Source organism: Tasmannia lanceolata, unplaced genomic scaffold (genome assembly GCF_043159265.1).
Source record: "Tasmannia lanceolata isolate RefF3 unplaced genomic scaffold, GAP_Taslan_0.1 ptg000020l, whole genome shotgun sequence".
NCBI lineage: Eukaryota > Viridiplantae > Streptophyta > Magnoliopsida > Canellales > Winteraceae > Tasmannia > Tasmannia lanceolata.
This window is the reverse complement of record NW_027518697.1, coordinates 1,148,184-1,174,460: the sequence shown is the minus strand read 5'-3', so window position 1 is coordinate 1,174,460 and position 26,277 is coordinate 1,148,184. Positions and strand designations below refer to the sequence as shown.

The following is a 26,277-nucleotide window of genomic DNA, read 5'->3' as shown; positions in this document are numbered from 1 at the left end:
ACCACCCCAGGCCTCTCTCTATAAAATGCCTCTCAAGGCTCGAAGTAAACGGTAATAACTTCTGAACTACCACTCTTAAAAACTCGCTCTGCACTCCTGCTCGTACTGACTTGAGTGTCGAAGGGCCTGTCCGGAGTAACGACTCCGGGTTGGTCTTCTGACCTCGTGTGCTCTTGTGCAGGACTCGGCTCCTTCACTTCGGCTCTTCGGGTCCTCCAGCTCAGCTCTTACGTCACTGCCATATCTGTTACCGATTTTAGGCCTAACAGATTGGCGTCATCCGTGGGACCACGAACTAAAAACTGTTTGAATCCCCTATACAAAATGGCAGGGCGGAAGAGTGCTCGGGTACCAACTGCACGAACTACCCGAGCCGTACTACCTCGTAGGACCCGGAGCGAGCGAATCGCCTCGCAGGTGGTGGCTCCCTCTGATGTAGTGAATTATTTCAAGCCAGCTTTTAGACTAGAGGCCAAGGTTGTCGTGGAAATTACTAAACCAATGGTGAAAAGGCAGTTCAGACAGTTTGATCCATTACCGTATCCCCTGCCTATGATACTTAAAAAGCTAATAAGAGATAAGAAGATCAGACTTCCGGATGTTAAACCTGCCCCTAATCCGTTACCCCCAAACTGGAGGAAAGATCAATATTGTGAGTATCATAGAGGTTCGGGGCATTTAACTGAGAATTGCTTGGCTTTGAAGCATGCAATTCAAAATATGATCGATAAGGATGAACTCGCAGTTAAAGTACCAAATATTACTCAGGCCTCTCTATAAAAGGCCTCTTAAGGCTCGAAGAAAACGGTAATAACTTCTGAACTACCACTCTTAAAAACTCGCTCTGCACTCCTGCTCGTACTGACTTGAGTGTCGAAGGGCCTGTCCGAAGTAACGACTCCGGGTTGGTCTTCTGACCTCGTGTTCACTTGTGCAGGACTTAGCTCGTTCACTTCGGCTCCTCGGGTCCTCCAGCTCAACTCTTACGTCACTGCCGTATTTGTTACCGATTTTAGGCCTAACAGTGGAATTTTGGTTAAATTTCTTGGAGTGATGCTTTTTAGCTCCCTCTCTCTCTTACCTCTCTCTGTAATGTCTCTATATTGGTAATAACTAATGGCACCTACTGCTACCCTATGAGGTTGACAACCAAACACAAATGGACGACTCTTCTACTAGTTAAGTTCCAGGCAAGTCCAATACTTGAATGGCTCCAGTCATCAACACATTGAGATTGATTTTGGCTCAAGTTTACAAGCTAGTGTTTGAAGGAGTGAGTGGTGCTTATTCATTTTCAGGGGGATTAGGTGAGTGATAGATATTTGCCCAAGTTGACAACAAAATTGTTTGTTTTATATATGTGAAAATTTTACATGCCTCTCACATGGAAAATACATCAAGTGAATATAAGCATCTGTTTTTCTTTATCTTTAGCATTTTTAACCCGAAATTTATCTAGTAAAGAAATTAAAGGGGGTGAATTTATCCTCAAGCAGTGAACCATTCTCACATAAACCATTAAGGGGGGGTATTTTATCCGTTTAAGGTGGGGAAAATATCAGCTCCCTAAATGTTATTCATATGAAAAAAATAGTACAAGTGGGGTATATGCCGCCTAACCTCCAAAGTCCAAACCCAAAGATATACAATAAACAAAAGATTGCCTCTATTTTTTATTAAGGTTAAACTTGGTCCCAACTGAAACTGTAGGCACTTAATCCACCTTTTTTTTTTTCCAAATCTGCATATCTTTCCAATTGAAACATTAACTTCACCAAACAGCTTTTCTTTGTATTCTCTTATCATTTCATTGGAGCCCAACAGAGAAGCAATATGCATACTGCCTTCAATATCCTCCTCTCCATTTCATACATGCTCCTCTTCCTTACTACCATTAGTGCCGATCCTTTCAAATTCAATTGTACAGGTGATAATTACGCCAGCCAAAGCACTTTTGAAACAAACCTCAATTGGCTCCTTTCTTCTCTAACCTCCAAAGCTGCTTTGGGCTTGTACAACAACGACACTGCCGGAGAAAATTCCAACCTTGTCTACGGCCTCTTCCTATGCAAAGGTGACATTAGCCAAGATGCATGCCAGAATTGCATCCAAACTGCAAGCAAGGACATCATTCCATTTTGTTCAAACTCAAAACAAGCTATTGTATGGTATGAATCTTGCCAGTTGCGGTACTCTGATCGAAACTTTTTGGGACTCATCGACACAAGTACTGGGTTCTACCTTTACAACAACAAGACTATAACTTCCCCAAATATATCACTAGCTTTTATCTCCAAGCTAGCTAAAGATGTTCAAATTCGGCTATCAATGTTTGGGACGAACGAATCACAAGCTGAGAGTATATATGGCCTTGCACAGTGCACCAAAGATCTTAGCAGCGATGACTGTGGAAAATGTTTGAATGAATTGATCAAAAAGATTGATTCATGTTGCTTAGGGAGGAAAGGTTGGAGATACTTATCTGCAAGTTGCAATATCAGGTACGAGACCTACTCTTTCTTTAATGGTTCAAAACCCCATCTTGAACTTATCCAGTACCAGTGTGATCCAAATGATTCTCCAGCCTCTCAATTATTTATTTCAAACCGCAATAAACTCCTTTCCAATCTAACCGTGAAGACTCCTCCATCGGGTTTCTATGATCTCTCTCTGGGTCAAAACACAGACCCTGTCTATGGCCTTGCTCTATGCAGAGGTGATGTTAGTTTTGATACTTGCCAGACTTGCCTCCAGCTTGCAAGAGGTGGAATTATAACAAATTGCCCTAACAGGACACAAGGTATTATATGGTTTGATGAGTGCCTGTTGCGCTACTCCAACCGAAGTTTCATCGGTATTTCGGATACCACTGATGGATTCTCCATGTTCAACTTTAATAATATCTCTCAACCTGATAGAGCAGACTTTGATGCACTAAGTTTGTTCACCGAATTGGCGGACAAGGCCCCAAATCAGACATTGATGTTGGCATCAGACAGAGTTAGAATCAGCAGGTCTGAGATGAGATATGGTCTGGTCCAATGCACAAGGGACCTCAGTGTTGGTGATTGCAAAAATTGCTTGGCAATACTAACAAATAATCTCTTGAATTGTTGCCGCACGAGAACTACATATCGTTATTTTTCATCAAGTTGCACCATCAGGTACGAGGCTTTCCCGTTCTTCAACACCTCTGGACTACAGATTTTTCCTTCCCAGCCAACATCTACACGAGGTGAGTCCTTGCTTTGAGCCAAACACATGTCGCCACATGATTTGTGATGATTCCACAATTGGTCACGTTTGCCAACCATGAAATTTTTTTTCCATGGAATATCAGTTTATCACTCATCCCTTTCTAGTCTCTCCTTCTCTCACCTCCCTAGCCCTCTCTCACCAATTGATAAACTAAAATTCCATGGGAAAAAAAATTCATGGCAGCCAAACATGGCCTAAGTGATGGGACCCAAAGATTACTATCATTCCAAGGGATTTGCTGGCGACCATCGTAGAAGGCATTTCGCTGTTGACTGTTTCATGAGAGCAGCCACATATGCTCACTTTAAACAGATTTTGTCTTATTCATTTAATTCATCCCTTATGGCTGATCTCTCATGAAACAGCCGGTCGTCAAAATGCCTTCTTCGATGGTCCCTAGCAAAAGTTCAACTCGTAGCATTCCTATCTTACATACAGACCGCACCTTATAGTAATATTTGGCCATGTGCTTGATAGGGATGACCTGGGTCATCTAATTATAGTAATCTTTGGCCCATGTGTACAATCCTAAGGGGACGTCCATGACTAAGGAGACTACATTGTAAATTCGTAATACATCAGTGATAGATCCTATTTATTTAATCACTCAAAGCTTTTGAAACTAATATTTACACATGTGCAAACACATCCTTACGACCTTGTGGTACAATGAAGTCAAAGTTTTAGAAAGCAATTGATGCAGTGCCAACATGGCAGCCATGTCATGCCTAGGAGGTTTAGGTGGAGTTCCAAGATGCATTCCCACAATAATGTTGCTGTCCGTTTTTTAACTTGATTTTTGGACCTAGATATGGAAAGTGGTAAACTAAAGTTGTAGGTCTTTTTGAGATCTTTCCATCAAGTATTTGTTCTCGAAAATTGGACAAGTGGTTAGAAAGTTATGGCAGTTTTAGTGGACTGTGTCCGTGGGTTCCCAAACCAGTCAAAGTTAGTGAGTTCCAATGCAATTAATATTATATTAGTCCCTAAATTCGCTAGTGGATGAGCTTGAACGAATTTTCTCTTGTTGTCTTTAATTTAAATAGATAGAAATCAGCGGTAGAAGGGGATTTTGGATTTAGATTAACTTATGTAATTGATGGAATATCAATTAGGCTGAGCATTGCTCCCATTTTCTTAAGCACTCGAAAAGGGCCATCCATGCAATCTTGAAATTTGCCAAATTATGTTCTCTCTTGTGTTCTTATTTCTGTTCTTCTTCCCTCTTAAGCACTCGCATCAGCAATGAACTCTTAATTCTAGATCCTACTCTCTGTCATAACTCTCAAAATACTTTGAATTTTTCAGTTTGTAAACTTGAGAAATCTCTAATCACTCCAAAGATAAGATGAGATGGAAATAAAACACAGACACACAAAGGAAGAAAAATAAGAGTTACATAGCTCAAGCTAACAAAATAAATTAATTTAACATATTAATGGGCTGGAACTCTATGTACATTTCAACTAATTAAAAATATTTACTTCTAAATTCAGGGAAAGAAACGAAACCATCGAGAGCTGTAATCTACTCCAGTGTAGCAGCAGCAGCATTAGTTGGGGCTATTTTGTTAACTTCTTGTGTCTACTATCTATGCATGAGGAGAGCACACGGAGAAAGAGAAGGTAAATCCCTAGCTTCCTTTTCAACCATTAGTGAAGCAGCTAAAACTTTGAGTACACTCCTTCGTTGTTCATCCAGGTATATCAGAAAGTAACCAGGGAGTCCTGTTACAAAATTTTGGCCCTCCGACTAGCACTAACTTTATAGAGGTAAATGGATTTGGAGAAAATGATGACAAAACTCAAGAACTGCCATTGATCGATTTTAGTACTATACAACAAGCTACCAATAATTTCTCAGATGACTATAAGCTGGGACAAGGTGGATTTGGCCCTGTTTATAAGGTAATGAGATTTTCTAGTGTATTCTGGTTTAATTTAATAAACCCTTGCAAAAATAGGCCTAATTTTGTATGAAAAAACTTTCAGGGTATTCTACCAGATGGGAAAGAAGTAGCAGTGAAAAGACTTTCGAGAGGTTCGGAGCAAGGCATGGGGGAATTCAAGAATGAGGTTAAATTAATTGCAAAACTCCAACACAGGAATCTCGTGAGGCTCTTGGGTTGCTGCATGGAAACAGAAGAAATGATTCTTGTTTATGAATACATGCCCAATATCAGCCTTGATAGCTTCCTCTATGGTTAGTAAAAGTACTTACATGGAGAATACTCCCTCTTAAAATATTAAAAATTTATAATCATCCAATGCCTCTTGGACAAGATTCCTTTAAACCCGTACGGGTGTGGCTCTTTCCTTCAAACCTGTACGGGTGTGGCTCTTTGGCTTAAAGTCATGGACATGCTCCCCAGTAACATGATTTCAAATATCCCCAAGCTTTCCCAATGCACGTGGTTTATGGGCGATTGTGCGCATTCGTAGGGATCAATAGTCCTGCCCTAAAAACTTTAGATTTCGGTCGAAATTTAAAAACTTGCTCGTGACCGAGCAACGGTCTGCCTCTGCTTTCCACTGAAGCACACTCAGTCCACCCCCGCCATAAACCATCCACTGAGGGTAAAACCCTAACCCACGCAATATAATGGTAAGCGCTATCACCTTAATGAAGAAGTAATGCAGAGTTTTTACCAGACCCCTAAACACCCTGGTGATCTCCCTTTCCATAAGCAAGGTTACATTTCATAGCACCCAAATTAGTTGATTAAGCACAAGAAAAGTCAACATTCTTACATTCCAAAAGCAACAGTGGATTTACCTCATAAATGTGACTATGATAAAAGTTATCTCACATCCTCCTATAGTCCTATACTAATACAACAAAAGTGGGTCATGTCGGAAAATATCTGGTCATGTCAGAAAATCGTCCGGTCGTGCTTTTTCCGGATACGACCCTACTTTTCCCAACTCGACCGTACTCTGGATTGTCGGATCATGTGTTGGAATCGGAATCAGATTCCAACTTCACATATTACCACATTTGGGGCAAAAAAAACACCGAGTCGAGGGCAGAAATTGACACCGGGGCATAGTTAGAGGAGGAAAATGCCGGAGTCTTTGCCACCCCAAGAGGTGGGATTTTGATCCCACCCCAGGCATTTTGCAGCTAGCTGTTACATGTGAGAGCAGCCACTTCAAATGAATTAAGTGAGTACAAAAAATTTGCTGAAAAGTGAGCCTGTGTGGGCTCTCTCATATGCAACAGCCTGCCACCAAATGCCTTTCTGCTAGCAAATTCCTTCTGTAAATGACACACTTTTAAGGGAAGAGATCGATATATCCGCCCCCATTTTTTTTAACTTGCGGCAGCCCGCTAAGGTGTATCTAGGGAAGGAATCAACAGACCTGATTGCCTCGTACACTCCAGCTGGCTGTCCAAAGTAAGGAAAAGGGGCGAATTTATCATTTCCCATTTTTTTTGGGTCTGATTCACGTTTTGCTAATTATGATCACGAGCAATAGTGAACAATGAACAAATGGAGGCGCAAATGCATTCAATCTTTCGGTGGATTTGATTATTTGTGATATGGCCCACCTACCGTGCCCTAAGAAACTATGTCTTTCATTTCTAAGTCATGTTTCTATCATATTAAACTCTTATTTTTACCGTCCCATTTTTTTTTGTCGGATTCACGTTTTGGTAATTATGATCACGAGCAATAGTCAAGGCAAATGCATTCGATCTTTCGGTGGATTTGATTATTTGTGATAAGGCCCACTTACCGGGCTGTAAGAAACTATGTCTTTCATTTCTAAGTCATGTTTCCATGAATCAAATATCCTAGTTCTCATGGCTCCACTTGACTCGGGATTTGACCCTGCCACTCTCTCTCTCTCTCTCTCAACATTCCATTTGCATTATATCTTAATTGGTAAATTGGAAATTTCGGATACATAGTTGAATGTATGGACTTCAAAGAAATCATGCCATAAGAAGTTCATACTATATATGAGAAGCTTGACCTGCTCTCATTCTACTACAGTCTGGAGCGTTTATCTTAGGATATCCAGGTTGTCGCACATTTAGAGCTTGAATGAGAATTGCTGCTCAATTTTTTTCCAAATCATGCATGTTCATTTCATTTACTGGACAGTTGGGATCATTCAACAAATGGGTTTTTCACGGCAATTTATTTCATTTAGGTTCCGTTGCTTACGATGTAAAATTGCATATTTTCAGATATTAGTATAAAATTCATTTTGCTTCCATTTTCGGTAGAAAGAAACGGAGCTCTCTTTTCACACTCCTCTTTACCTATGAGTCTATGACATGTGCTTTGAATAAGGACAGTTTTTGGGTCAGGGGAGTTCGAGTCCCATGGATCTCCACTAGCCCCAGCCTGATGAGCATGGTTTTAAATTTCGACCGAAATCCGAGACCGACACCGAAAACCACACAAAACCGAAATGGTCATTTATTTCGAAATTTGACACAAAAATCTGTTTTTTTATATTAATTTAATATTTCCCCGTAATTTCGGCCGAAATTTAATAATGAATAAATTTATTTTTTTTGCTACCAGATTTCCACCGAAATCTCAAAATTTCAAGGTCCGAAACCTAAATTTTAAACCTTGGTGATGAGGAGGACAAATTAACCCCTCGTCCTTCCATTGCCTAACCAGTTGCTAACACCCCTAAGAAAAAGAAGAAATCTAACAAGAAGATCCCTTAATCTAGCACTTCTTGCTCGGATGAATACCTAGAAAAGCCTCCACCAAAATATATTATCACTATCCAACACATGTACACCACCGCCCAAATATGGAAAGAGTGGTTCCATTATTATCCAAAGCAAAATGGAGGACAATGGACATACCAGAGCATAGGCTTATTATCCAAAGCAAAATAAAGAGAACCAATGGAGTTTTTTTCCCTAATGGCAATGGGTATGGAGTTTTACCATTTGGAAGGCTTGAGGAAGATGAAGATAAAAAGTGAAAATGGTAGGTGAAACGGCATTGGGATCCGTGCCTAAAAGGGGAGGGAAAAGTAAGAAGGGTAATCTTATCCTAAAACATATCTGACGCACCTGACAGCCCCTCTCTCATGATTTTCAAAAGTCTGCCCTTGAATCCTAATTTCAGCAAAACTTTGCATTTTTTTAATAACTTTCCTTAGAAACTTTTTGAATTAAATTTTAATGAAATTTTTATTAGAGACTTTTTGAATTAAAATTTTATTTTAATTATTTTCTCACTCCATTTAAAGGAGATTCGGAGTAGGAGCAATCCAAACACAGACTGAAGGTGCTTCGACGTCCCTTTGTGTAGAAAACCATGAAAACCTAATTATCTTTTTTTTTTATGAAAAAAAAATGTGAGCTTATTTTTTTGTAAAAGAATTTGCTAGGGACCATAGCAGAAAGGCATTTTGGGGCTAGCTGTTACAAGTTAGAACATCCACCTAAGATGAATTAAATGAAAAATACAAAATCTCCTCAAAAGTGAGCCTGTGTTTTTTTTCTTTAGGCTCCATTCCTTTTGATGTAAAAATGGACATAAAATTTGTTTTATGTTCAATTTTTTAACATAAAACAAATTTTACGTCCATTTTAACATTTTGACGTCGAAAGGAACGGAACCTTAATTTCCCGAAGCACGTTTTGCTATTATCATGAGTAATGGTCAACAATGAATGGATGGAATGTTAAATGGAAATTTGTTTTTCTTTTTGTGAATCAGGTTTTGCTAACTAATCACAAGTAGGGGTGGCAATGGTTCGGTTTGACCCCCAAACCGAACTGAACCGAACCGAAATTTGAATCAGTTTGGTTCTACCGATCCGAAACTGAACCAAAATTTGAATTGGTTTGGACCAAACCGAAACCGAATTTTCGGTTCGGTTTCCGCTTGGTTTCAGTTCGGTTTGGCCAATTTTGCCACCCCCAACTCCAGCTTACCCATTAAAAAAATAAAAAAAAAAAAATTTGCCACCCCTTACTCATAATCATTGGAAAAGTTCAGTTTCGGTTTCGGTTTGACCCCAAACCGAACCAAACTGAACCGAAATTCGAATTGGTTTGGTTCTACCGAATCGAAACCGAACTGAAACCGAATTTTCGGTTTGGTTTTGGTTCGGTTCCGCAAATTTTGCCACCCATAATCAAAAGTAACGGTCAACAATGAATAAATAAATTGGCAAAAGGATTGAATCTTTCAATGGATTTGATTATTTGTGATATTGCCCACCTGCAGGGTTGTAGGAAACCATTTCCATTAGGCTCCCTTTCTGCCGACGTAAAATGGAAGTAAACTGTTTCGACGCCCATTTTTAAACTATGACCATAAAATTTGTTCTGCCGACGTCAAAAGAAACGGAGTTCTCTTTTCGCTCTCCCTATAACTACCCAAAAAATGTGCGTTGAATAAGAGCAAACTTTTAATAGAGGTATTCTAAAGTGATGGGCGCCGTTGCAAAAATGGGCTGTAAGGGTGGCCCCATTGGCTGAAATGGACGGTTGTTTCCCACCCTCACCAATTTTCTAATTTAATTAGGATTGTGGATTGCGGTATGAAGGCAAAACGAGAAAGCACTTTTTTTTTTATTAAACCGTTGTCAAAATTGGTGGCAAAGTTGTTTCCCACTACCACGACATTCCTAATTTAATTGGGATTGTGGGTTGTGGTAAGAATGCAAAATGAGAAAGCAATTTTTTAGAGTTTTGGGAAGAGACATTTCTTTCTCAGTGTGTGACAGCTACCTCAAGGTTAGAGAAAGTGGCCTCAAGGTTAGAGAGAGAGAGAGAGATTCCTCTTGGGGGTTTTCTCGGTTTTTCTCTCATGGGTTTTTTCTTGGGGTTCTCTTGCGTATGATCTTGATTTAAGTAGCAAGGAAAGGGTTCCATGTTTGTGAATTTGGGTTAATCCTTTATATTCCTTTTATATTATTTTCTCGTAGTAGAAGATAGTGTTCTCGCCCGTGACGTAGGCATCTCTGTGGAACCATGTAAATCTCGGTTTTTTTTTTTTTTTAAACCCGGAAATTGAACAGCCCCGGGGCATACTGCCAAGAATATATAAAAAGAGACAGTCAATACAAAGGAGGCAGAGCCAACTAGCCTGGAAGATTACAAGAAGAAAATGCTAGCAACCAAATAACCAAAATTGGGCTAGGGCGGGAGGGGCGAAAAAGCATAGACTTACAGGGAGCACAAATCCTAGAGGATTCTTCTGCATACCTTGTTGGAAGGTCTGTTGTTGGGGAGGCCGGCAACATCACATCTTGCAGCCCCTCTGGAATGTCGAGGCAAATTTGCCCAGGAGGAGTAGAAGATGTTCTTGGAGGAGCATCCGAAATTGGCGAGGGAGTCAGCTACAGAGTTGCCTTCTCGATATTGGTGTTGGCAGCAAGGGGAGAGGATATGTGTGTCTCGGTGTTCATCTTGTGGTCTGTTTGTTTTTCACTCTCCTGAGTCCAATCAGGGCCCTGTATGGATGACATGTGTGTCAGTTAAGTGTTAAGTGTAGGGTTATTTACTGTTATATATACGTTGAAGTCTTGAAAAAAAAAATGCTGCTTCTTGAAAAAACTCTTACAAATGCTATTTTTTCAAGAAATGGAATTTTCACATAATTTTTTCAAGACTTCAGCGTGTAACAGTAAATAACCCTAGTATAAAAGATTAAATAGCCCCTTCTCCAACAGCTTAAGCTTTTGGAGTAACTGGTTGTTTCATATGATATCAGAGCAAAGGTCCTGAGTTCAAACCTCCTTGATATTAAAAATCCACACCTAATGGCCAACTCAAAAGAGGGTCCACAGGTGCCACGTGTAGGCCAACCTAAAAAGAGGGGCCACACGTGAGGGGGAGTGTTAAAGTAATAAAGATTAAATAACCCCTTCTCCAACCGCTGAAGCCTTTGGAGTAACTGGTTGTTTCACAATAAGCACCTTTTTCTATCGAACTGAATTCACAATCTTAACCTTTAATTTGATCCGAAAGTGCAATTCCCAAACATAAAATCGGACCATTGATATTTTATGCTCCGTTTGGTTGCCATTGGGGTTTTATTTTTTAAGAAGTTTGTTGGAGAATAGCTAGCACGTAGGACAAATTCCTTGGTTGGTTGCCAAAATAGCATTGGACTTCCCTTTTACTCCCTTAGATATCTCCCGTGTAATAATTGCTTGGGTAGTGACATTAACTCCTTCTCCCCTCTTTATGACTTTTGGTTGAATTTTATTGGGAATGGTGCTCTCTCTTTCTCTCTTCTCTCCTTATGTTGGTAATGACACCTCTAGTTTTTTTTTTTTTTTTTTTAAATGGCAAGATTGTATTAGAGAAAAACGGGAGTCCGAGATGGAACACCCCAAGAATACAAGATATGAAAATCAAAAGAGTGAGAAAAAGTTACAAATATGCACTATACTCCTCATGCCGGCAGATAGTCAAACCATTCTAGCAATTCACTAGATACCCCTTGCCGAGCCAGCAAATCCGCCTTCTCATTAGCCGACCTTCTGATGTGGTAAAACACAATAGATGATCCCATGATTAAATCCTCTATTTTATCAAATAGTGCCAGGAATCTCCAAGGAGGAGCCACCCCTCCCTTAAGCCACCGAATCACATTCAAAGAATCCCCTTCTATTAAATTTTTAAGTGTATTTTTTGGGTAGCTTTTAGTTTATTATATTTTGAGAGGTGTAGTGAGGACAAAAATGTATTTTGTGTCTATGGGCATTTTGGTCTTTTGTTGGCCTAGCTTGCACATGTGTGAGCCACACGAGTTTGCTCCATCTTTTCCCACTACTTCCTATTTCAAAATCAAACCCTACTTGAAACTCTAAACCCACTACCACTTTCCTAGCATTAAAGTCCCCACTTTCCCATACCCACTATCTCCTACCAAAGCTGTTACTTCTCTACTTTCCTTTGACTAAACCTATTCTTCTTAACTTCATTTTGGTAGAGATTCTCCACTAGCAAGACCTCCATTGAAGCTTTCTTGTGTGCAAGCTTGTGATTGAAGAAGAGAGCCAACTTGCCCATATTTTCTCTATGTGTTGAAGCTTTCTACTTGTAGTTTTGTTCTTCTCTCATATATATTGGATTACATCTTGTGGTGATTGTTCTTCTTCTCTTTTGGTTGTGGATCTTGGGCTAGTGTAAACTTCGGTTTCACTATTTGAGAAGAGGATTTTCCGGTGTTGTAAAAGTTGTCTTTCTCTATATACCTTCCACAATAGCTTTATCCATCATGTATCCATCATGCCTATGCTAAGTCTCTTAATTCCATGGTAAGCAGCCCTAACTTCGACTTCCGATGCATCACAAATACCAATTGAACCGGAGAATGTCCAAAGAGCATCACCACAATCGTCACGGCAAACACCTCCCACCCCGGCCGGTCCCGGATTGCCAAAACTAGCACCATCAAAATTCACTTTAATCATATCATGAGGAGGGGGCTCTCATCTTTGCACTATTTGAGCTCTTCTCTCCCTACTAAAACATACCTCCCTCCATCCTTCCCAGTACATATATTCCGTGAAACCAAACACTACTTACACTATTCTCCAAGGTAATTCTAGATAAATCAAAATGGTTGTCTCCTCCCTTTTAACTTCTTTTGACTTCATATTCCACTACTCTCCAAGCCACCCCGGGTAACCAAATGGAGCATTAGGGTTTTGATCAAAGCAATAGGATTTCCATTTGGTGTGGGACCAGAGGCTAAAAACATTCCATGCTGGATTGCATGAATGGTCCAGTCATCCACAATATTGCAACGCTTACCGTGGCTGAAATTGGCAAGCTGGTTTGGGAACAGTGAGAGGTGTTTTTTTATATTTTGGTTAAACTTTTACCGGCCTCTTGCATGGAAAATCCAGTAAGTGGCATATATTTTTTATTCAGGTTATATTTGTCCAATGGATTAAATTAATGATGAAAGAAAGATCGGGGAAGACCTGGAAGATATGTCAATGGATTAAATTAATGACGAAAGAAAGATCGGGGAAGACCTGGAAGATATATACGATCAAGACAAAACAAAGAACATCAGAAAAACAAACAACAAACAACAGATCCCCACAACTGAAACAGGAGGCATTTTCTCCACCACTTTCCCATCTCTTTCTAATTGAACATCAAAAGCAGCTTCTCTTTGTATTCTCTTATCATTCTAGTGGAACCCAACAGAGAATCAATATGGATAGCTTCCATTCAAAAGCTTTCAATTGCCTCCTCTCCATATCATACATGCTTCTCTTCCTTACCGCCGTTAGCGCCGATCCTTTCAAATTCAATTGTACAGGCGATGGTTACACTAATCAAAGCATGTTTGAAACAAACCTCAATAACCTCCTTTCTTCTCTAACATCCAAAGCTGCTTTGGGATTCTACGGCAACGACACCAAGGGAGGAAACCCCAACCTCGTCTACGGCCTCTTCCTCTGCAAAGGAGACATCACCACAGATAAATGCCAGACATGCATCCAAACTGCAAGCAAGGACATCATTCTATATTGCCAAAACTCAAAACAAGCTATTTTATGGTATGAACCTTGCCAGTTACGCTACTCTGATAGGAACTTTTTCGGACTCATCGACACAAGTACTGGGTTCTACCTTTACAACAGTGAAAATACAAGTTCCCCAAGTACATCACTAGCTTTTATCTCTAATCTGACGAAAGAAGTTCAAACTCGGCCGTCGATGTTTGGGACGAGTGCATCAAGGGTTCAGAGTTTTGGCCAGAGTATATATGGCCTTGCACAGTGCACCAAAGATCTTAGCAGTGATGACTGCGGGAAATGCTTGAATGAAGTGATCAATCAGATAGAGTCGTGTTGCTTATGGAGCAAAGGTTGGAGATATTTGTCTGCAAGTTGCAATATCAGGTACGAGGCATACTCTTTCTTTAATGGCTCAAAACCGTATCCCCATTATTTGGAGTACAAGTGTCCACATGAAATTCAAGACTCCCAATTATTTATTACGAACCTGAATCAACTACTTTCAATTATAACCACAAAGGCTCCTCCCTGGGGTTTTAACGTTCTTTCTGTGGGGGAAAACCCAGACCTTGTTTACGGCCTTGTTCTCTGCAGAGGTGATGTTAGCTCTGATAATTGCCTGATTTGCCTCCAAATTGCAAGAGATGAAATTAAATATAATTGCCCCAATAGGGCAAATGGTATTATATGGTTTGATGGGTGCTTGTTGCACTACTCCAATCAAAGCTTCACGGGTGTCTTGGATAACACTATAAAAGGATTAGTCAGGACCAGCTTCGACAATATCTCTCGACCCGATAATGCAGACTTCAACCCACTAACTTTGTTTACAGAATTGCAAGAAAAGGCCCCAAATCGGACAACGATTTTTGCAGCAGACAGAGTTAGGATTAGCAAGTCTGAGATGAGATATGGTCTGGTGCAGTGCACAAGGGACCTCAGTGCTGATGACTGCCGAAAGTGCTTGAGAATTCTAACAACCAATCTCTCGAACTGCTGCGCCATGAGAACCTCATATCGTTATTATACAGCAAGTTGCACCATCAGGTATGATAACTTCCCGTTCTACAACACCTCTGCACCGCAGATTTTCCCTCCCCATCCAACATCTACACAAGGTGAGTCCTTTCTTCCTTTGTTCATCTTTCAACTTGGTACACTTTCTTTACAGTTCAAGAAAAAGCTTGTAGATTAGTGCACCTTTTATGAACCAATAAAATTTGAGCCCAAATACATGTCACGCTATGATTTGCGATGCATCCCATTCAGTAGTGGGACACAAAACACACAGACCGCACCTTATAGTAACATTGAGGTTTTATATGATGTGTGGACAATCAAAAAGTACGATACACCCAAACCATAGGATGATGCAAACCGTCCTTTGTTGGGTCACAACATAAATAGGTTGTGCCCCCAAAATCATCTCCATAGGAATAGGATGATCCTAACACTCCAATCTATAGAGGGGCTGCACATTATAGAAACTTCTATAGATATGAAGGTTATGATTATCCTATGCAAATGATTTTTGAGGCACAACCTATTTATGTTGTGGCCAAACAAATGGACGTTTTGGATCATCCTATGATGTGGCCCATACCGTACTTTTTGCAAAAATACAGATTTATACGGCCACACATCATATAAAATCTCAAGTAATATATGGCCCTCTGCTTGATACGTAGACCGGGGTCGTCTAATTATATTAATATTTGGCCATGTACAATCCTAAGTTGGCGTGTATGACTAAGGGACCACATGATAATACATTGGTGATAGGATCCTATTGATTTGATCACTAAAACCTGTAGAAACTAATATTAGCACGTCTCTTGTTATCATAGGGTTGTGAATACAATACAAAGTCACCTTAGAAAACACTACTAACCCTATGAAAACATTCCTACAACCTTTTGTTTCTATGAAAAGTTTTAGAAAACAATGAACTCCTTACTTGAGATCATCTTGTGGTAGAATGAGAGATCTCTAATAACATGGCATGCAAGAAATACAAAGCAAAAAAACATAAGAGTTGTGTGATTCAATAGTGTGTCTACGGGAGAATAGACTTTCACTATTTTGATATTAGGAGTGCAAACTCTCCTACCTTTTCTCTCAGCTAAGTCAAAACTCTATTACCTGTAATTTTAATATGCAACTTATACATACTGATGCTACTACATCAAGAATAACTAAAATACCCCTAGTACAATCCTAATGTTAAAATTTTCTTCCAGGCACTACACTGGAAACTCCAGCAGGGCGCTGTCCTCTGCATCTTCAGCGAGCCAATCTCTTAGGGTTGACCATCATCTACGTAGTCCACATTTGCCTGTCAGCACCATGAATCACTGCTAGAATACAAGACATCTACACAACACCTACGTAGCTTAATAATACTTCAATTTCCAACCACACGTACACAAATATGGCTTATGTACATAGTCTAACTAGTTAAATTAATTTTACATATTAATGGACCGAGACTCTGCATTTTAACTCAAAATTAAAAATATTTACTTCTAAATGCAGGTAAAGATACGAAACCATCGAGAGCTGTAATCTACTCCAGTGTAGCGGCAGCATTTGTTGGGGCTATGTTGTTAACTTATTGCGTCTACTATCTATGCCAGAGGAGACCACACAGAGAAAGAGAAGGTAAACCCCTGTCTTCCTTTTCAGCCATTAGTGATGCTGCTAAGACGTTGAGTAAATTCCTTCGTTGCTCATCCAGGTACATCAGAAAGTAACCATGGAGTTAAATTCCAAAATTTTGGCCCTTCGACTAGCACAAACTTCTTAGAGGTAAATGGATTTGGAGAAAATGATGACGAATCTCAAGAACTGCCATTGATCGATTTCAGTATTATACAACAAGCTACCAATAACTTCTCAGATGACTATAAGCTGGGACAAGGTGGATTTGGCCCTGTTTATAAGGTAATCAGATTTTCTAGCGTGGGTCGGTTAAATATACCCTTGCAAAAGTAGGCCTAATTTTGTATGAAAAATCTGTCAGGGTATTCTACCGGATGGGAATGAAGTAGCAGTGAAAAGACTGTCGAGAGGTTCGGAGCAAGGTATGGGGGAGTTCAACAATGAGGTTAAATTAATTGCAAAACTCCAACACAGGAATCTAGTGAGGCTCTTGGGTTGCTGCATGGAAACAGAAGAAATGATTCTCGTCTATGAATACATGCCCAACACCAGCCTTGATGGCTTCCTCTATGGTTAGTGAAAGTATTTACATGGACAATACTGCCTATTAAAATATTTCAAGTTTATAACAATCCAATGTCTCTAAGACAGAATTCCTTCACATGACAATACATGTTATTTATTTATTTTATTTTTGATCAAGATGGACCGTTTGAGAGAGAGAGAAAAAATATCACAAAAGTTTGAATTCTAACTTTTTTCAATAAATTATTGGTAATTAGATGCAGTTACAACATATGAGACCCTATAAGCATAACCTAACAAAGTTTGTTTTTTTATCATCCTAGATCAAAGCAAGCGTGCACAACTAGACTGGACAAAACGTCTTCACATTATAGTCGGAATTTCACGGGGCCTTCTCTATCTTCATGAGGATTCTCGAATCAGAATCATTCACAGAGATTTGAAAGCTAGCAATATCTTGTTGGACCATGAGATGAATCCAAAAATATCTGATTTTGGAATGGCCAGGGTTTTCAGAGGAAATCAATTTAGTCCAGATAATACCATAAGAGTTGTTGGAACAATGTAAGTGCGTTATTATTATGCGTAGAAATAAAAGCAATAAGATTATATTCAACAATGATAAATACATATTAGGCTATAGAGAAAACTGCAATTGGACATCAATCTTTTCTCGTGAAGGTTTCTTTTTTTTTCCTTTTGAACAAAAGAGCATCTACTTAAATGAAAATTTGTCTTGCCAAAAATTATTTGAATGTCTCTTATATGCAAATGGTTTTGGCATAAATATGATTATTTGCAAATAATGATTGTAATGGTTTCAGGAATGATCTAGTTAACTGCTTTCCAAAGAGGCCCTTAGTTTCTATTTCTGGCGCTTCTAATCTTCCTTCTTCTTTTTTTGAATTCAAACAGTGGATATATGGCTCCAGAATATGCTATGGAGGGCTTATTTTCTGTGAAGTCCGATGTTTTCAGCTTCGGAGTTCTCTTGCTAGAGATAGTAAGCGGGAAAAGGAATAGTCGTTTGTTTCTCACACAATATCGTCAAAGCCTTCTTGTATACGTATGTTCTCTCTTAAATTATGTTTTATGCACTATTTTTTTATTTAAAGAATATGGGTCTAAAACATTTCGTTCCAATTTTACATAATTAGGCATGGAGGCTTTGGAGTGAAGGCAAAAGCTTGGAGTTGATTGATCCATTGCTGATGGAATCATGTTCAACAAGTGAAGTGATAAGATGCATCCATATTAGCTTCTTATGTGTCCAGGAAAATGCTGCAGATAGACCCACCATGTCATTTGTTGTTCTCATGTTAGGAAGTGAATCCATTTCACTTCCACAACCTGCAAAACCTCCAAATTTCACTCCAGGGAGAGTCCTCCTATCGGATCAATCTTTGACAGGTGGTAGCACTTATTCTTTCAACGAGCTAACTATCTCTGATTTCCGACCTCGATAAGTATTTGGGTAGATGGGCCCTACCATGCTTTTTCTTTTTAGTAAAAGATAACTATATTATTATACACGAGAGATTACACGTGCACGTCAGTGGGCAAAGATTTCCCAACATAGAAGGAATCCCGTAAGGCTCCTGATTTGGCCGATCTTTCTGAAAGATCCGTAAGGCTCCTGATTTGGCCAATCAATCTGAAAGATCGTTGGCAGTTCTAGGAATATGGACAAAAGAAATAAATCCATCTTCATGCAATGTAGAAATTTCATCCAAAAACCTAGCTAGTCTCCAAGGACCTACACTCTTATCTTGAATCCTAGAAATAACATTAGACGAATCGTTTTCCACCTCTATTTTACCTTCCATGTGTTCCCTAAATATTCGCATGCCAAGGTGGATAACCCGAACCTCAGCCTCCGTGGAATCTGTTAAACCAATCGGACCTGAAAACACAAGAAGGATGATGCCATTGTTATCTCTGAACACGCCTCCATTTCCTGCTTTGCCGGGGTTGCCAAGGGAGCAAACATCGACATTGAGTTTAAGAGTATTGGGGGAAGGAGGTTTCCAAAATGCTGATGTCTTTTTCTTTGAAACGGTGCCTGATGAGATCGTCTTCCAATTCCTAATAATGCACTTAACGGAGTAACCCCAAAAATCTCGATGATGACTAGCCCACATAGCTAGCCACATTGTATTTGATCTTCCAAGCTAGAAGGTAGAAGGAAGAACATTTATCCTAAAAAATTCGAGCATTTCTTTCAAGCCAAATCTCCCAAATGACTTGCGAAAGGGATGAGGGCCCCATAGAATCTTTCCCATTGAGCCTAAACCAACAATGTTCCACCCCATCATGACATTTTTGGTTGAATATGAGGCCTACCATGCTAGTTGTAATTAATATAATTGATGAATGTCAAAGTAGAAAAATGAAAAACAAACTCAAAAAAAAAAAAAAAAACTTTTCATTTATGTACTTTTGTTCTATTGTATACATGGTTGTAGTTTAGGATGTTGTTTAGATAAGAATTGAGCCCTCCACACCCTGATTTTGCAAGCGCTTTAGGTTTGCACCAGCCTAGTTGAGAAGGAGCTACTCTGATTTCCATAATTTAATTTACAAACTTAATAAGAGCACTTACATAACTTTTTATCACCCCCACGTCATCTATAAGTCAAGTTTTTTTTGAGTGAAAATGAATTATATTATAATGAAAAGAGAACCAGGGGATTAGCCCGAGATGATGAACCTACAACCAAAAAATAGAAAAGAAAAACAAAGTATACAAGACAACACATATCAAGGAAGGAGGAAATCAGACATTTCCAATGCCACCCTAAAGGCTCCCTTCACTCACTAGCCAATCTGCCTCACTGGTCGTTAATCTTCTTACGTGATGGAAAGATATGGAGGATCCCTCTACACGATCCAAAATCTCATCAACCCATTTTTGTAAACTGCTAAGGAAGAAGGAGACTTCCCTTCAACCGATTTATGAGATTAAGGGAATCCCCTCCCACTATAACTTAACTTGATCAAGGATATTATGATCAATCAACTTGATTCCTTGATAAAGACTCTTATCTCCACCTCAATCCAAATCGGGATTGTGAACACCCAACTTGTTTTGCCTCCATGATCACGAAGAAGACCACCTACTCCTGCCACCCTGGATTTTCCAAACTAGAACCTTCTTGGGTCGGGCTCAACCCGAACCCGACAGATTCAACCCGATTTTGGCTCAGGTTGGGTTGTCATTTCCTCAGGTTGGGTTGGGTTAGGGTTGGGAAAACCAACCCAGTTTAATTTTGTGTTGGGTTATGGTTGAGGCCTTGGCAAGCCGACTTGGCCCGAACCTGACCTCCGTCCTCTAATTTTATCTTGATGTTCATTGGGTTATATTTTTTTCTTGTATGTTTTGGTTGGCCTAGGTGAACACAAACCCAACCTGACCCAATTTAGAGAAAAACAGGTTAGATGGGTTAGGTTAGAGTTGAGAGATTTAGAGGCGGGTTGGGTCGGGTTAGGGATAAGGGAATGCTATCTCGGGTTGGGTTAGGGTTGGCCTCCACCCGATCCAACCTGACCCGGGTCCCATGACTGAACAACGATTGGCCTCTGCTCCCTCTGTTCTGTTACAACACTCACACCTCATAGACTAGTAAGAGTCCTTTTATATGCTGTGGGGCATGCTAGTATAGCTCTTCACCTAATTCCTGCACTTTAATCTTCAAAGTACTGCATACATCATTATGAATGCATCATCATTATATAAACATCGGCTGTTGCCACTATAGAAGACAACGTGAATAAAGAAATGAAAATTTCACTAAGCCAACACAACTCAAAGAAACAAATATCACAAACTAGATAATAGCAAAATGTTCTGATTGCCTTGAATTTATTAAAGGCACATAACGGTTTTGACTAGGACTCTTTTATTAAGAGTCCAACAGCTAGTGGGTTTTGCAAACCGGGTATCCTATTCACATAGGGGAAACAATGAATCGGTCTTGAGTCATGTTTTAACGCAAAAACATTCACGTGTACGGCTGTGAGAGCAAGCACACAGAAAACGTAAAAGGGTTTTTGGAATGCGTACGGCTTGGTGAAAAACAAGAGAAGGGAAAAAGGCAGGTTCTTATTGGGGCACTTTTCTGGTAAAGGGAAAGGTGAAGGAAGAAGTAGAAGAAGCAAGGCTATTATAGGGAGCATTGGTGCTTGGATCCTAGATGGCATAGAGATCAATTTTTGTATAATCCGGAGAAAGCTTTGGGCTTTTGTTATTCGGTGAGTGCTTCTTGTAACCCACTTATTTTCCACATAGTAAAATCTTTTAAAGTCTTCTACTGTGGACGTAGCCACACACACATCGTGTGGTGAACCATGTTAAATCTTGGTGTTCTTGTGTGCTTTTTTTGTGGTTTGGCTTGCGCTTTACTTTATTTGTTCTTGCAAATTTATTTTGGAAACACTGCGTATTGTTAACATGTAAATCCAGATACACACTTTCGTGTTCGGATTGTTAACGGGTCACCGCGGAAGGCTGATTTGAGCCCCAATTCCACAACAAGTGGTATCAGAGCTTTGGTTCTACAATGGCGGTGACAGTTTCTAGTGCAAAGTTTGAAGCGGAAAGATTTGACGGAAAAAATAGTTTTAATTTGTGGTAAGTTAATGATTGTGATTTTTTAGTTCAACAAGGATTATATAAAGCACTGTTAGGGAAGGCTAAGAAACCTGCAGATATGTCAGATGGTGATTGGGATGACATGGAATTGAAGGCTATGAGCTCTATTGCTTGTCGTTGGGAAACGATGTCAAATACCATGTTATGTATGAGAAATCTACGGCGGATATGTTGTTGAAACTTGAGAGTTTGTACATGACAAAGTAACGAAGGGGGCGGGGGGGATATAGCGGAAGCTTGTATTTGAAATATTCAACAGCAGGTGGTTGAATTGAGGAGGTAAAAACAAGAAGCAGATGGCTTGTTGTAGAGATAGTAGCAGGTGGCTCTCTCATAGAGGGTCAAAAGAGCAACATATGGCTCTAGCATACGTTCTCCAAAAAGCAACAATAGGCAACCAAATTTTATTCCAATAATAATCATAAAACGTTTACAAAAAGCCATATTTATAGGCTTTCAAAAAGAGAAATCCTACTCTTTCTAAAAGAATGAAACGTCCCATTCTATCTAAAAGTATGCCAAAATTTGGACTCCTAAAAAACTCGTGAAAAGACCCCTAAATTCTCTATCCTAAATTCTCTAACTCAATCTTTTAAAATCCTAAACAAACTCACACTCCTAAAAATACTCCAACTTAATCCAGTAAAAGTGGAACTCTAAAATATTTCTGGACGTCCCAACTAAAAAACAATTGTTGAAAATAATTAAATTAAAAACAACTAAAGTAGGACTCTTAAAACTTCTAGTGAACAAGGACCGTCGATCTTGGCGCCATTCGAAATCTTCTAATCTGAAGGGCTTGGGCGATCCAATTAAATATTGGGCGATCTTGACCGTTGATTTCATGATCGTGTGATGCACCTACATCACAAAGTCTCTCACAACCAGGTTGTATTTGAAACAACAATTATACACCTTGAAGATGAAGGAAGGGACTGAAGTGATGGATCACTTGAATGCCTATAACAAAATTATTTGTCAATTATCAAACATTGATGTGGAAATTGATGATGAAGACAAGGCCTTGATTTTGTTGACTTCTCTACCTCCATCTTACGAATATTTGGTTACAACACTGCTCTATGGTAAGGATATCATAGAATTAGAGGAGGTTACTACTACTCTACTTTCTATTGAGATGAGAAAGAGGCCTACGAGTGAGAAGCACGTAGAAGGTTTGGTTGCCAAAGGTAGATCACTAGAAAAAGAGAAAGGGAATAATCGAAGCAGGTCTAGGTCAAAATCTAAAACAGGGAAAGGCAAGATAAAGTGTTTTCATTGCCATAAAATTTGGCATGTAAAGAAAGACTGCCGAAAACACAAGGAAGATATGGAAAAGAAGCGTGGAGAGACTTCTAACAAATAAGTGTGGCAGAGGAAAACTCAGATGAAGACTACAACAATGTGCTCACCGTATCATCAAGCATTGATTGTTATCATGATACATGGATCCTTGATAGAGGATGTTCTTTTCATATGTTCCCACACAGACATTGGTTCTCTACATATGAGCAATTGAATGGTGGCTCAGTTTTGATGGGGAATAACAATTCTTGCAAGACAGTTGGGATGGGTACAATGAATATAAAAATATATGATGGCACCATTAGAACCTTGACAGGAGTTAGACATGTTCCAGAGCTGAAGAAAAATTTGATTTCTTTAGGTGCTTTAAACACTAGTGGATGTCGGTTTACTGGAGATGGTGGAACTCTGAAGGTTGTAAAGGGTTCTCTCGTGGTCATGAAGGCAAATATGGTTAAAAATCATCTCTATGAGTTGATGGAAAATACAGTGGTAGGTGGAGCAGCCGTTTCTACAGAAAAAATGGTGTGACTGATTTGACACAGCTGTGGCATATGCGGTTGGGGCATATGAGTCAGCAAGGTTTGAGAGAGCTCAGTAAAAGGAATCTACTCAAGGGTGTTAAAAGTTGCAAGTTAGACTTCTGTGAGCATTACGTATTCGGAAAGCAGTGCAGGGTGAGTTATAAAAGTTCAATTCATCGAAGCAAGGGCAAGTTAGATTATGTGCACTCAGATGTGTGGGGACCAGCCCCAGTTGCTTCAAAAGACGGTGCTCTCTATTTTGTGACGTTCATTGATGATTACTCTAAAAAAGTATGGGTTTAATTTCTACAGAGAAAATCTGAGGTGTTTTCTACCTTCAAGCAATGGAAAACCATGATTGAGAAGCAAACTGGCAAGAAGGTGAAGTGTCTAAGGACAGACAATGGAGGAGAATACAAGTCTTCCGAATTTATTGAGATTTGCAAGGGCGAAGGCATAGTTCGTCACTTTACTACCCCGAAAACTCCACAGTAAAATGGAGTTGCAGAACTACTTAACATGACTCTTCTAGAGAGGGCTCACAGTATGTTGAGCAATGCTGGATTAGAGAAGTACTTCTGGACAGAAGCGGTTAATACAGCATGTTACTTGGTCAACATGACACCTTTAACAGCAATTTCTTGCAAAACTCCATAAGAGGTATGGTCTGGCAAACCTAGTGATTATTCTATTTTGAGAATTTTTGGTTGTTCTGCTTATATTCATGTTAAAAATGATCAACGCTCTAAACTTGACCCAAAATCCAAAAAGTTTATCTTTCTTGGATATGCAAGTGGGGTCAAGGGATTTAGAGTGAGGGATCCTTCTTCTAACAAGCTAACCATTAGTCGAGATGTTATTTTCAATTAATCTTATATGTTAAAGTCACATAAGCAGATTGTAGAAGAAGGAAAACATGACACAGGTGAGACCATTGAGGTGGAGGTTGATACTCTAAGAGAAGTGCAGAAAGAAAATATTCAAGTTGAATTTTCTGAAGCAAGTCTACATGAGTAGGATTAGCAGATGCACCAGTCAAGATCACAGGTTAGAAGATCTCAAAGAACTCATAAGCCACCTGTACGGTATGGCTATGAGGATATGTTGGCTTTTGCATTGGTAACAGAAAGTAGAGATCCGGCTACATTTCAAGAAGCAGTTGCATGTGAAAACTCAAGTGTTGGGAGGATGCAATGGGTGAAGAAATAGAATCTCTTCGAAAGAACTAGACTTGGGATTTGGTGGAGTTACCAAAGGGCAAAAGGGCGATTGGATGCAAGTGGCTTTACAGGAAAAAAGAATCAAGCTCAGAAAATTGTGGAGAAAAATACAAAGCACGTTTGGTGGCAAAGGGGTATGCTCAAAAGGAAGGAGCAGACTACAATGAGTTATTTTCACTGGTAGTGAAGCATACTTCGATCAAAGTCCATGACAGCACTATTTGATCTTGAGCTTGAGCAACTTGATATGAAAACATCATTTTTGCACAGGAATCTAGAAGAGGAAATGTACATACATCAACCAGAAGGTTTCAAGGTAGAAGGAAAGGAAGACCATGTTTGCAAGTTGAAAAAGTCATTGTATGGCTTGGAGCAATCTCCTAGGCAGTGGTATAAGAGGTTTGATCATTTCATGATTGGACAGGGTTTCCACAAAAGTGAGTATGACTCATGTGTTTATTTCAAAAACCTTGGTAATGGATCTATCATTATTTTGATTTTATATGTTGATGACATGCTTATAGCTGCCAAAAGTATGTTGGAGATCAATAAGTTGAAAGCCAAGTTGAGCAAGGAGTTTGAAATAAAGGACCTAGTCATTGCAAGGAAGATTTTGGGTATGGAGATTCGTTGATACAGGGAAAAGGGAAAGTTGTTGCTATCTCAAAAGAAGTATATTGAGAAGATGCTCTCAAGGTATGAGATGGATAAAGCAAAGCCGGTTGCTACCCCACTTGGTGCTCATTTTAAACTTTCCTCTAAGTTGTCACCTACTACAGATGAAGAAAGGAGGTACATGTCTCGGGTTCCATATGCAAATGCTGTTGGCAGCATGATGTATGCTATGGTCTGTACTAGACCAGATATTGCACAAGTAGTAGGTACATGGCAGACCTGTCATTTGGAGGTCCACTTTACAGACGACTATATCTTTGTCTACTACAGAGGCAGATTATATGGCAGCAACGGAAGTAGTGAAAGAAGTCATATGGCTGAGAGGACTCGTAAGTGAACATGGGGTAGAGCAAGGAAACACTTGTGTGTATTACGACAGCCAGAGTGCATTGGACTTGGCAAGGATTCAAGTTTTTCACGCGAGGACAAAACACATAGACGTTAGGTACCATTTTATTCGAGAGGTCATTGACGGAGATGAAATTTCTTTAGAAAAGGTCGACACAAGAAACAATGCTACAGATATGTTGATTAAGCTTGTGACGACGGAGAAGTTCAAGCATTGCTTAGACTTGATTAACATTCGGCAAGTTGGGTCGAACTAGCATCCTTCGGGGTGTGGTGGAGAAGACTTTGTGATGAAAGATATTTACAGGTGGTGGATAAACCAAATTCAAGCCAAGGTGGAGAATGTTCGGATTGCCTTGAATTTATTAAAAGCACATAACAGTTTTGACTAGGACTCTTTTATTAAGAGTCCAACAGCTAGTGGGTTTTGCAAACGGGGTATCCTATTCACATAGGGGAAACAATTAATTGGTTTTGAGTCATGTTTTAACGCAGAAACATTCACGTGTACGGCTGGGAGAGCAATCACATAGAAAATGTAAAATGGTTCTTGGAATGCGTACGGCTTGGTGAAAAACAAGAGAAGGGAAAAACACAGGTTCTTCTTGGGGCACTTTTCTGGTAAAGGG

At 39.6% G+C, this 26,277-nt stretch overlaps 3 protein-coding genes across 3 annotated transcripts; all 3 read left to right on the top strand.

The window, feature by feature from the left end:
• The first annotated feature begins 1,833 nt into the window (after positions 1–1,833).
• LOC143854781 (cysteine-rich receptor-like protein kinase 10) lies at positions 1,834–18,391 on the top strand. Its single transcript, XM_077364892.1, has 7 exons — positions 1,834–3,235; positions 4,755–4,883; positions 4,960–5,165; positions 5,250–5,460; positions 17,249–17,489; positions 17,841–17,991; positions 18,083–18,391. Exons 1-7 carry the CDS (start codon positions 1,834–1,836, stop codon positions 18,389–18,391), a joined length of 2,649 nt encoding a protein of 882 aa, XP_077221007.1.
• LOC143854743 (cysteine-rich receptor-like protein kinase 25) lies at positions 13,306–16,977 on the top strand. The gene is made up of 4 exons (XM_077364851.1): positions 13,306–14,857; positions 16,275–16,400; positions 16,477–16,682; positions 16,762–16,977. The coding sequence occupies exons 1-4, from the start codon at positions 13,432–13,434 to the stop codon at positions 16,975–16,977; spliced, it is 1,974 nt and encodes a 657-aa protein (XP_077220966.1). The 5' UTR covers positions 13,306–13,431.
• A 4,107-nt stretch (positions 18,392–22,498) lies between the features above and the next one.
• Positions 22,499–25,259, top strand: LOC143854779 (uncharacterized). The gene is made up of 6 exons (XM_077364889.1): positions 22,499–22,766; positions 23,108–23,373; positions 23,460–23,558; positions 23,718–23,864; positions 24,303–24,418; positions 24,896–25,259. Exons 1-6 carry the CDS (start codon positions 22,499–22,501, stop codon positions 25,257–25,259), a joined length of 1,260 nt encoding a protein of 419 aa, XP_077221004.1.
• The last annotated feature ends 1,018 nt before the right edge of the window (positions 25,260–26,277 follow it).

Excerpts from the sequence above, each read along its gene's own strand:
- LOC143854781 (XM_077364892.1), top strand. The coding sequence starts at position 1,834 with ATGCATACTGCCTTCAATATCCTCCTCTCCATTTCATACATGCTCCTC. Across the intron at positions 3,236-4,754 it reads CCAGCCAACATCTACACGAG|GGAAAGAAACGAAACCATCG; the intron begins GTGAGTCCTTGC and ends TTCTAAATTCAG. Across the intron at positions 17,992-18,082 it reads GTCAAAGCCTTCTTGTATAC|GCATGGAGGCTTTGGAGTGA; the intron begins GTATGTTCTCTC and ends TTACATAATTAG.
- LOC143854743 (XM_077364851.1), top strand. The coding sequence starts at position 13,432 with ATGGATAGCTTCCATTCAAAAGCTTTCAATTGCCTCCTCTCCATATCA. Across the intron at positions 14,858-16,274 it reads CCATCCAACATCTACACAAG|GTAAAGATACGAAACCATCG; the intron begins GTGAGTCCTTTC and ends TTCTAAATGCAG. Across the intron at positions 16,683-16,761 it reads GATTTGGCCCTGTTTATAAG|GGTATTCTACCGGATGGGAA; the intron begins GTAATCAGATTT and ends AAAATCTGTCAG.
- LOC143854779 (XM_077364889.1), top strand. The coding sequence starts at position 22,499 with ATGAAGGAAGGGACTGAAGTGATGGATCACTTGAATGCCTATAACAAA. Across the intron at positions 22,767-23,107 it reads AGAAGGTTTGGTTGCCAAAG|TTTTGATGGGGAATAACAAT; the intron begins GTAGATCACTAG and ends ATGGTGGCTCAG. Across the intron at positions 23,865-24,302 it reads TTTGCAAGGGCGAAGGCATA|ATTGTAGAAGAAGGAAAACA; the intron begins GTTCGTCACTTT and ends TCACATAAGCAG.